The sequence below is a fragment of the Rhodamnia argentea genome, chromosome 11, assembly GCF_020921035.1.
Source record: "Rhodamnia argentea isolate NSW1041297 chromosome 11, ASM2092103v1, whole genome shotgun sequence".
NCBI classification, from domain to species: Eukaryota; Viridiplantae; Streptophyta; class Magnoliopsida; order Myrtales; family Myrtaceae; genus Rhodamnia; species Rhodamnia argentea.
Genome location: NC_063160.1, coordinates 20271526 through 20282986, shown reverse-complemented (window position 1 = coordinate 20282986; position 11461 = coordinate 20271526). Strand labels below are relative to the sequence as shown.

General features: G+C 43.6%; 2 protein-coding genes across 4 annotated transcripts in view; one reads left to right on the top strand and one right to left on the bottom strand.

Moving 5' to 3' along the window:
* Nucleotides 1-11461, bottom strand: part of LOC115735585 (DNA repair protein REV1) — an 870695-nt gene that overhangs the window by 412731 nt on the left and 446503 nt on the right. The gene's annotated exons all lie outside the window — the stretch shown is intronic.
* LOC115735578 (jasmonate-induced oxygenase 2-like) lies at nucleotides 265-2226 on the top strand. 2 transcript variants are annotated; one of them, XM_048272946.1, is made up of 3 exons: nucleotides 265-873; nucleotides 1028-1355; nucleotides 1812-2226. In XM_048272946.1, the coding sequence occupies exons 1-3, from the start codon at nucleotides 389-391 to the stop codon at nucleotides 1929-1931; spliced, it is 933 nt and encodes a 310-aa protein (XP_048128903.1). In that variant the 5' UTR covers nucleotides 265-388; the 3' UTR covers nucleotides 1932-2226. The 2 variants fall into 2 exon arrangements, with proteins under 2 accessions (XP_048128903.1, XP_030522743.1); XM_030666883.2 differs by having other exon boundaries at nucleotides 269-873; nucleotides 1795-2226.

The window sequence follows — 11461 nt, the reverse complement described above, 5'->3', positions numbered from 1 at the left end:
TGTCAAATACTTTTCAACAACATATGATGAAATCAGCAATCAATTATTTACCACAAACGCCACGAACAAAACTACCTCGATAAGCAATGCAAGCTCTTACGTCAAGATTCACGAACTCTATGTCCTCATTTTGCATTTCTCCTCATAATTTTCTACATGTCTCGACACCATTCTCGTCACTCCTTAGCTGCCCCCAGATCATCCAGTCAATCGCGTCCAGGTTCAATCGTGCATCAGCCACCACCATTACCACTATAAATAGGCTCCTCTATAACCGCTTCAATATCAACCACGGCACTAAACACAGAAAAGGTTTGACCTTTCCAGATCAGTCACAAACTCACATTGACCCAACATCAAACTCACGATCTTTATCAAGAAAAAGAAAATGGGAGAGGTCAATCCGGCCTTCATACAAGACGCCGAGCACAGGCCCAAGCTCGCAGCCACTCAAGCCGAAGGCATTCCCCTCATCGAGCTCGGCGCCCTCACCGGCCACTCACCCTCGGACGGTGCGGTCACTGACACCGTGGCCATCGAAGGGCTCGTGGCGGAGATAGGGGAGGCGTGCAAGAAGTGGGGGTTCTTCGCGGTGGTGAACCATGGGGTGGTGGCGGAGAAGAGGGAGAGGATAGAGCGGGAGGCGAGGGAGTTCTTCGCGCAGGGTCCGGAGGAGAAGAGGAAGGTGCGGAGGGACGAGAAGAATACGTTGGGGTACTACGAGACGGAGCACACCAAGAACGTGAGAGACTGGAAGGAGGTCTTCGACTTCACCGTGACAGAGCCGACGCTCGTCCCGGCCTCACACGAGGACAGCGAAGAGGGTGTCATCGAGTGGACCAATCAGTGGCCTGAGCACCCTCCTGGATTAAGGTTAGTGTTTCCATGACTTTTTTTCCTTTGGCTACACTACATGGTGTTTCCATTGAAGCTGGCGCATGATGGATCGGATCGACCTATATAATCTGAATCAGTAAATACACAATGCTCCGTCCATAATGATTCTCTTGCGGCTATTAAAATTCAGGGAAGCATGCGAAGAATACGCACAAGAATTGGAGAAACTCGCGCACGAGCTGATGGGACTGATAGCTCGGAGCCTGGGCTTGCCCGCGAACAGGTTTGACGACTTCTTCAAGGACCAGACCAGCTTCGTCCGGCTCAACCACTATCCGCCTTGCCCCGAGCCGCAACTGGCTCTGGGCGTAGGCCGCCACAAGGACTCGGGGGCGCTCACCATCCTGGCTCAAGACGACGTCGGAGGCCTCGAGGTGAAGAGGAAGAGTGATGGGGAATGGGTTCAAGTCAAGCCCATCCCTAACGCATTTATTATCAATGTTGGTGACATTATTAAGGTACCGCACGCATTTGAAAAAGAACTTTCTATATGCACAACATTTAAGTTGCATGAAGAATGTGAAGATTATTATGGATGTCTCTCTCTCTCTCTCTCTCTCTCTCTCTCAAGAAATCTGTCAATCTTCATGTTACAACCAAACCAAAATGATTGAAGGAGCTGGTTTTTTGGTTTTTTCGAGTTTCAGAATATAGTCAGATTGGAATTATGTTTGTAGGGCTCATGCTGTAGACTTTGCAGAAAAAGAAAAGGAGACCAAGAAATCATCAATCAAATTACCAGTGAACAGACACAGACATACACAGAGGCCTCTAACTTGATTGATTTCTGTGACTTTCGTACATGATCATCGGTGATACATGTGTACTGCATTTGAGAATGTGGGTGAAGTACTCGACGGAACAGCTCCGACGAATTAACTCTTTGACTTTGTGAAGGTTTGGAGCAACGAGAGGTACGAGAGCGTGGAGCACAGAGTGGTGGTGAACTCGGAGAAAGAGAGGTTCTCGATTCCCTTCTTCTTCACCCCGCCACACTATACCATGGTGCAGCCACTGCAGGAATTGACCGATGAGCACAACCCTCCAAAGTACAGGCCATACAACTGGGGCAAGTTCCTGGTCACCCGAAAAGCAAGCAACTTCAAGAAGCTCGATGTGGAGAACCTCCAGATTCAACACTTCAGGATATGAGATTCAGCAGCAGAATCTCCAAACTATGGCCATCTGTTGTTGTAGCTGAAGCCTTTGAATTAGCATTGGCAGCTTGAGAACTTTGCGGCGGAATGTAATAAATGTGACTGTGTATTGTGAAATATTGTGTGTTTGCCAAAAATAAAAAATGGAGCTGAGCACAGGGATTTCCATAAAGTGCCAGCGTTGTTCATTCTCTGCTGTGAACCATCCTTGTTTATTTGACTATTTGATAAGGTGATATATGGGCTCTCAAGAACAGTCAACTCCGTTGACTTCGTAATTGCTGACCAATGAGTGTTCTCCTCTGCTAGCAATAGTCAACACCAAACCATCTCGCCGCACAAAAAACCCGTCGCCTTCCCCCACCTTGGAGAGACCCAGTTTTGGGTAAGGGACGCATTAAACGAGAGGCAAATGGACAAAAAGAAGCTGAACCGTAGCATCTCTTGCCCTCCTCATCCTCTTCCTCTTCTGCTTCGAGCAGAACGAGGCATCACTTGCAGTTTGTGCTGGGTCAGGCCACGCCGCCACGGCGCATGGTGTCGGTACAAGATGGCCAAAATGCTAACACAGTCACTGCACTTGACCTCGCGGCCTCCGGGGTCAGACCCCGCTTCAGACCATATCTCTGAAATCAATCTCTCTAGGAGCTTCACTGGAGAGAGTGGTCCTTGTCGGTCACAGCTTCGGTGGGTTGGCTCTTTCGCAGGTGATGAAGAAATTCCCCCTGTCACTATTTCCAGTCCAATTTTAGCCCCGAATTTCGTATTTTTCAGCCATCATGGAAGGAAAAGATAGAGAGAGAAATACCCAAAAGTCTTATTAAAAGCAGCTCTCATAAGACTGTCCAAACAAAAACAAAAGCCTCTCAGAAGATCACCGCCCATTCTAGACAGCTACTGCACCTACGAAAACGGGCCGAACAGCCCTCCAACCACCTTAAGTTTCGGCCCAATTTTCCTGGCATCCGAGTGTTTATTAGCTCAGCCCGACAGAGATAAAACCGAGAAATAATAAGAAACCGCTCCCCATTCAAATCGTCTCTCTAGTATGACGTTTCAATTTTGTCGGATGTCTCACAACACAAACTCGAAAAAACATCAAAGCTCATGTCAAGGCAAATAACATTGGCCCAGAAAAATTGTATTTCAGCTTGGTGCCTTCATAGGGGGAGATTACCAAGAAGGGCCACCGATCAACCATCGAAATCTGATACTTTCACCCATCAAGATATCCGATTAAACCCACATTCACTTAAAAACTTAAAGCAATAAGTTATGCCACTTAGAATATATCAACTACTTCAAGTCACACGAATTATCAAATATGAGATTTTTCTAACATAATTCACACATGCATTTTAATGTCTCTTTCTCTCAATCTCATAAAGGAATTAACAAATATTACCCACAAGATTTAATTGGCTTCAACACTCTCAAATTGATTTAGGGTGTAATTCACGAAGAAGCTGCCTCTTGGATATCCTTCACGACAAAGAAACTACTGATATAAAAGCAAGAGTTGGATCTAGAAACCGAAGAATTTAATCGTACGCTTGGACGATAGCCAAAACTTGCATAATTGGTTTTCTCTACTCTTTATAGTTTTTATAGTTTCGAGCTCTATTTGTCTGTTTAGCCCTTGCTCTTTGTCCGGAGAGAAAGCATCATAGAATAGTGCTATTGTTAAAAACATTCATATAGAGAAGGTTTTCCCCTTCCTCTGCATGAATGTTCGATTGAAGGATTCGTGGAAAATACAGAACAAACTTACTTAAATTAGGTAACTACTCAAAATAAAATCCAACTCCAAATAGAATAGTTTCATTTTTTGACTCAAACTCGAGATATATTTTCACTAATTTTCACGTTGGCTCAACTTTTGAACCAAGTAGCAAACCCTTCGTTAGAAAATCAGAATTTCGCTACTACTCTCCCATAGAAACTTATGGGCTCGATCGCTACAGATATCTTTCAAATCTAGGCCATGCTTCATATTCATCATCCTCATTAGAACATTAACTCCACCTATATCTTTAATCACTCCATAAGGATTTAAAACAAATCTACCATTGCATTAATATAAATCAGGGAATGTAACGCATACCTTATCAAACTCGACGGCTACAACATTTGTTGGCTCTAAAAGCTCAACCTCGCTACAAGTATTATCTCTATCGGTTACTCCGCTAGTACCTGCTACCTTAGGAGTTGCAACCGGAAACTCTACCCCAAGCTAAACATCATCCGTATCTATATAAACACTCCCACTAACACTTCTATCTAGAAGTTAACAATTTGATGGAATATTACGGCACGAGTTTCCTAACCAGCAGTGAAGAAAGGCTAGCCTGCTGAAACAGATTGTTATGATTGACGGAATATACATCAAATTCGTGAGAAATAAATGATGGCATCGTCAAGGGTGAAAGGGGTTTATCGAAACCGAATCGACGATCACACGAGAGAATCAAGAAAAATTGGAATGACACACGAGATTACCCGGGTTCACCCCAAGATTAGGGCTACGTCCCGCAAAGAGATTTCACTATATTTTTCGGTTTACATCCAATTCCACGATTACAATGATAAAACCGAGAAAAATATATATGCCCCAAAAACGGGCTCAAAAACCTAAAACCTCTTAATTCCAATCATACGGGCCGCCTTAAATAAAAGCTCAAACCCGTAGAGGTTTCGGGGGTGTTGCTCCCGAACCCCCGCCCATTCACCGTGTAGCGGAACACCCGTGTCGGGGGCGCTGCCCCCAAACCCCCGCATCCCACGCGCAGGGGTTACATGTCGTTGGGTAACACTTCGGTTTCTCTAAGCTCACGTAGGCATACCCGGTGTGAAAAACAAAAGTCCCCGAAGTATTCGTCAACTCCAACATTCTCCCACTTGGTGGATACTTCGCGCAAATGAGAGCCCTTCCAATATCATTCTTCTTCAATCTAATCGCAGCAGAACACCATTCAAACTTTGCACCCGTGACGGCTTTAGTAAGGAAGTCTGAACTATTTTCTACCGTGTCGACCTTTACAAGTCGAATCTCATTCTTCTCCACTTTTTCTCCGATGAAATGATATTGAATATCAATGTACTTTGTGCGTGAGTGAAACGCCGGATTCTTGGCTAAATAAATAGCCCTTTGATTATCACATCTCACATCTACAGCACCTTGCTCAAAACCGAGCTCTGAGCACAACCGCCGTAACCATACGGCCTCTTTTCCAGCATGAGTAATAGCCATATACTCAGCCTCTATAGAAGAAAGTGCTACCACGCTTTGCCTCCTACTCATCCAACTCAACGCAGCCCCAAATAATGTGAAAACAAACCCGCTAGTGGACCGTCTACTATCAATATCTTCACCCCAATCTGCATCTACATGGCCTATGATATCAAGCATGTTTCCATTCCCCGTACCTTCAAAACATAAAGAAAAATTCGAAATCCCACGAAGATACCCGAAAACTCTTTTGATCGCATTCCAATGTTCTCTACCCGGGTTAGACATATATCGACTCAAGACTCCCACTGCTTGGGTTATATCCGGACGCGTGTACACCATATCATACATCAAGCTACCCACCGCACTCGCGTATGGAACTCGGGCCATCTCCTCAGCTTCCTCATCTGTTTTGGGACAGTGTTCCGCAGATAACTTGGTCCCTAAAAGTATAGGGGTACCAACAAGCTTGCAATCTATCATATTGAATTTCTTCAAAATTTCTTTGATGTATTTCTCTTGCCTTAGCTACAGCTTCTGTTTCTCACGGTCCCTCCTAATCTGCATGCCCAAAATAAAATTTGCAGGCCCCGAGTCTTTCATTTTGAACTTTTTAGCCAACAAACTCTTCACGGACTTCACCATCTTCACGCTATTCCCGATCAACAACATATCATCCAAATATAGCGTGAGAATGACAAACCGATTACCCATCCTCTTCACATAAACACAATGGTCAGAATTTGAACGCACAAAATCAAGCTGGAGCATATACGTGTCAAACTTCTGGTACCACATCATCGGTGACTGCTTCAGCCCATATAAGGACTTTTTCAATTTGCACATCATATTCTCTTTTCCTTTTACTTCAAAGCCTTCCGGTTGTCTCATATATATCTCCTCCTCCAAGTCCCCATGAAGGAAAGCCGTCTTTACATCCATCTATTCTACCTCAAGATCATATGCGGTTGCTACAGACAAAACAAACCGTATCGAGGTCAACTTCGCCACGGGAGAGAAAATCTCGTCATAGTCAACACCATCGATCCGAGAATACCCATTGGCTACAAGTCTAGCCTTGTACTTCTCTACATTCTCATCCGGTTTCAGCTTTCGCTTGAACACTCATTTACACCCAATTGCCTTTCTATCCTTAGGCAATTTACACAAGCTCCGTGTTTCTTTTTTATCAAGCGATCGCACCTCATCTATCATTGTGAGCTCCCACCGATTCGTATCATCCACGGATCTCGCTTCTTTTACAGAATTAGGATCATCTTCGGTAATGCTCAAAGCATGAAACGTACTCAAAGCACTAAGAGAGTATCGAAGTGGTACCTTTCTTTTCTGCGTCGATCTCCCGAGAGCCGGCATGCTAACCGTATCCGAGTCTTCATCCAAATCTACATCCTTGACTTCATTAACCGAGTTCCCTTGCTCCGATTCAGAATTAGATTCTATCGGCGAGCCTTGTGGAACCATCTCCATAGTTTCGGTTTCGGGACTTTTTTCAAGCACTACCACTTTCTTGGGCTCATCCCCTTTCTGTGTGCCAACCTGGGATTGCGATTCACGAAAGACGACATCCCTACTATATACAATAGTCTTTGATTATGGATTCCACGGCTTATAGCCCTTGACCCCTTCCTTGTATCCGACAAATATGTTCTTCTCCGACTTATTGTCAAGCTTACCCCGTTTCTTCTTGGGTACATGAACATATGCATCACACCCGAACACCCGAACATGTGACAGATTCAGTTTCTTCCCAAATGCTGCCTCATATGGTATACGATCCTTCACCGATGAGGTCGGTGACTGGTTCTTCAAATAATAGGCCGTGGCTACGCCTTCCGCCCAAAATTCTGGCTCCAAACTTGCCTAACTCAAGATGCATCTCGCATTTTCTATGAGTGACCGATTTAGCCTTTCGGCCATCCCATTCTGTTGGAGCGTGTATGGAGTCATCTTCCGCCTTGCAATACCATTATCCACACAAAATTGCTCGAACTTATCCGAACAGAATTCACCTCCGTTATCCGTACGGAGGATCTTGATCTTCCCGCCCAATTGATTTTCAACCAAGGCCTTAAATTCACGAAATTTCTCGAATACATCCGATTTACTCTTAATAAAATAAATCCAATTATATCTCGAAAAATCATCTATGAATGATACATAGTACCTGGATCCTTCAATAGATGGAGTCGGAGTAGGTCCAAAAACGTCGCCGTGAATCGGCTCGAGAACCTCGCTTGCTCTCGTACCGGTGTGCTAGAAGCTAACTCGGTTCCGTTTTCCATGGAGACAGTGTTCACGTAACTCGAAACCCATAGAGCATTTTGGAACTCCTTCTACTATCCGACTCGAAGCTAAGGTAGACAGCCTCTTTTCACCGATGTGCCCTAAACTCTGATGTCATAACATGGACATATCATGTCCATCTTCCTTGGCCTTTTCAGAAACAAACCCGCTACCAACATTCACTGTTTCCTCGAGCAGCTTGTATAATGTCCCGTAACGGACTCCTCGTGCAATCACGATAGAACCTTGAGTCATCTTGCACGAATCCTTATCACAGCTAAAAGTAACCCCCGAATCAGCCATCATATCGATCGATAACAGATTTCTACTTATCAAGGGTATGTGCATCACGTCCGGAATAGTCTTCACGGTGTCATTACTCATCCTCGCCTTCACCTTGCCACTCCCGACAATCTGAACTGCAGTATCATCTCCGAGCATGACATCCCCACCATTATATTGCTCATATTCACAAAACCAATGTCTATGAGGCGTTATGTGGTATGAAGCACCGGTATCGATCAACCGGATATCCTTGTCCGATCATACATGCAAGAGCCAAATACATATCTCCTGCATTGACCTCCTTTTACCCGAGGATGATTCAGCTTCTTTCTTAAAAACTAGCTTGTTTTTACAGTCTCGCTTCACATGACCCCATTCTTCACATCTCCAAGACTGTACCCTCATCTCCCTACTCTTCAATCGCCCATGAGATTTGGACCTGGACCCTTTCCGATTTAAAGTCTTCTCTGCTGGCCTTCCCCTAGCCGCCAATGCTTCTTTACCGGAATTTCCCGATCCCTTTCTTCGTGTCTCCTCCGATAACAAAGCGTAACACACACTTTCATATGATAATTCCTTATCCCCACCACCGATCACCACAATCAAGTTATCCCATGAATCCGGTAGTGAACAAAGCAATGTTATCGCCTTATCATCATCCTCAAACTTAACATCGATTGATACGAATTGACTACTCACCGTGTTAAAGCTATACGGATGTGCGAAAAACGAGTTGCCTTCATGCATCCGAAGATTATACAGCTTTTTTCTCAAAAATAGCTTATTAACCAACGACTTACTTTGATACAACGACTCCGGTTTTTGTTACAAATCCTTGGCTGTAGGTTCGCTCATCATGTTCGTCAGAATCGAGTTTGTGAGACAAAGTCGAATCAAACCCTTTGTTTTCCGATCAATCCGATCCCAATCTTCAATCTCCTTTGGATCCGCCCTTTTGGAAGACGTCTCATCATCCTTCCTCGCTTTCTTGCTCGATTCCTTTATCACGACACCGGGTTTCGCAACAACGGGCCTATCCGTTTCGATTGCCGACCAAAGATCTCGATCGCAAAGTAGATCCTCCATCTTCATCTTCCACAGATCGAACCGCGTCCCATCGAATTTTTCGATCTCAACCCGTGACCCTCCCGACATCTCCGATAAACCCTAATCTCTCGAACACAAGACTCTGATACCAATTGAAAGGGGTTTATCGAAACAGAATCGACGATCACACGAGAGAATCAAGAAAAATTGGAATGTCGCACGAGATTACTCAGGTTCACCCCAAGATTAGGGCTACGTCCCGCAAAGAAATTTCACTATATTTTTCGGTTTACATCCAATTCCACAATTACAATGATAAAACCGAGCAAAATATATATACCCCAAAAACGGGCTAAAAAACCTAAAACCTCTTAATCCCAATCATACGAGCCGGCTTAAATAAAAGTCCAAACCCTTAGAGGTTTCGGGGGCGTTGCCCGTAACCCCCGCCCACTCACCATGCGGCGGGACACCCATGTCGGAGGCGCTGCCCCCACATCCCGCGCGCAGGGGTCACATGTCGTTGGGTAACACTTCATTTTTCCTAAGCTCACGTGGGCATACCCGGTGTGAGAAACAAGGGTCCCCGAAGTATTCGCCAACTCCAACAAAGGGAACACTCAAACATTGAGCTCATAGTGAGTCAATTGTAGACCAATTTTTGGAACAATATCACCGTACGTTAAAATGCATCCAACAACGAAAAGTGTGTCAGAGTCTAGTACATCTCGAAAAAGAATGCATTCTTCTATATTCGCTATGACATCGGGCCGAGAAAATTCATAGACGGAGCACATAAATCATCCCACGAAAAAATCGATCATCCCCGTATAAATAAATTCTATAAGTTTTCTCCGAAAGTGAACTTGAAGATAATCATGAAAGCAGCACCTTGGGTCTCGAAACAAATCATTCAAGATCTTTCTAGTCTTCGATTCTCACCAATATTTAGGGTCAATTTTTCAAAGGATTGCCCATGATCTTATCGACTTGGACAATTTGGCCACATGATCAGAGCCTCTGATCTCTAACAATTCATCGGTTGGATTTCTCTCAATCATCCACTGCACAAAATCATTTTGAACAAGCTGACTCTTCCTAGGATATAACAATTAACAGCCGCCCTCCGGACAAGACCGTAATAGTCTTCGGCCAATGTTATTTTTCCTATGACATGTCTTGGTCACTGGGAGGTGGGGAGAATTACCAAAGAAGTTCTAAACACATTGTAATTGTAACAATTCAATCATAAACTTTTTATTATTAATTAAGCCTTAAACATTTTGTGTTTGTGTCAATTCAATCCATACGGTCAATTTTGACTGAAAATCGCTTACATAGACGTCGGCCACCCCATGTGGCATGGCCGGCTATGATGTAGACAATTTTTAATACGTTTTAGTATATTATTGAATTATGAATTGGTTTATTTATTTATTCTTTTATTTCCCTTTCTTTTCTTTCCCTTCCTTCCTCTTCTAGCCGGTTGCCGGACCCCGGTGATTGGCCAAAAAGGAGGGCCGGCAAGGTCAACCTCGTCAACTTCTGGTGAAGCTTGCTCCCACTAGCCATTGGCGAGGGAGAGCCTCCCATACCAAAATTAATCGGATGAACTGAATTGACATAAATTCAAAATATTTGGGATTCAATTGGCTAAAAAAAAAGAGGACTGATTCGACGCAATCATAATAGATTTATGAATTTTTTAGTAATTTTCCCGTTCAACGGGGTTATGGCCAACCACTCATCCAACCCAACCCCCCCAAAACAAAAACAAAAAAAGACCGTAACAATTTTAATTTAGAAAGGCCGAAGAGAAACAAAAAGAAAAAGGATTATAAACAGAAAGAAAGTATCCTTCATGTATTGTACACCGTAATCTTCGATTGCCGCTTGAACCGCATAAGTCCATGGGCTCTCCGATCTTCAAATCCATCAAACTCAACTAACACATTGAAAGAAACTGATGCATTGTCCTATTGACCCATCTTCGATTACATTGTAAGATCTTAGTTTACTCGTCGACATGATAGTTTAGAGACCAAGAAAGATTTCTTGAGCTTATGATATCTAGAGCGGCGACACTAGCGAAGGCTCGTATATACAAGATACTGCATATTTATACATGTATCTTGTGGATCTTGTAATTCCATTTTTTGTAATAAGTAAATTGTCATTATTATAATACAATTAAAAAGTATCTACATCAACAATCTCAATTGGCAAAATGTGAAAAGTTTGGAACCGAATAGGCAAAAAATACAATAGGTTTAAGACTTTTTCGACAATTTTCCTTAATATCGAGAGTGATTCTCCCGATCACGTTATGAAATCGCATCGAACACTTCACTAGTCCTAATTCGTTACTCTTCATCTAAAATTATCTTGTGCACCCATGGCATCACCCGTCACATTCAACATATGATGAAAATCAGGAATCAATTATTCACCGCAAACTCCAAGAATAAAATTACCCGAATAAGCAATGCAAGCTCTTGCGTCAACAATCACGAACTCTTCGTCCTCTTTATGCCTTTCTCCT

Bases quoted from the DNA above. Each gene is read 5' to 3' on its own strand.
- LOC115735578 (XM_030666883.2), top strand. From the start codon at position 389: ATGGGAGAGGTCAATCCGGCCTTCATACAAGACGCCGAGCACAGGCCC. The intron at 874-1,027 runs GTTAGTGTTTCC...ATTAAAATTCAG, and splicing joins GAGCACCCTCCTGGATTAAG to GGAAGCATGCGAAGAATACG. The intron at 1,356-1,794 runs GTACCGCACGCA...GACTTTGTGAAG, and splicing joins ATGTTGGTGACATTATTAAG to GTTTGGAGCAACGAGAGGTA.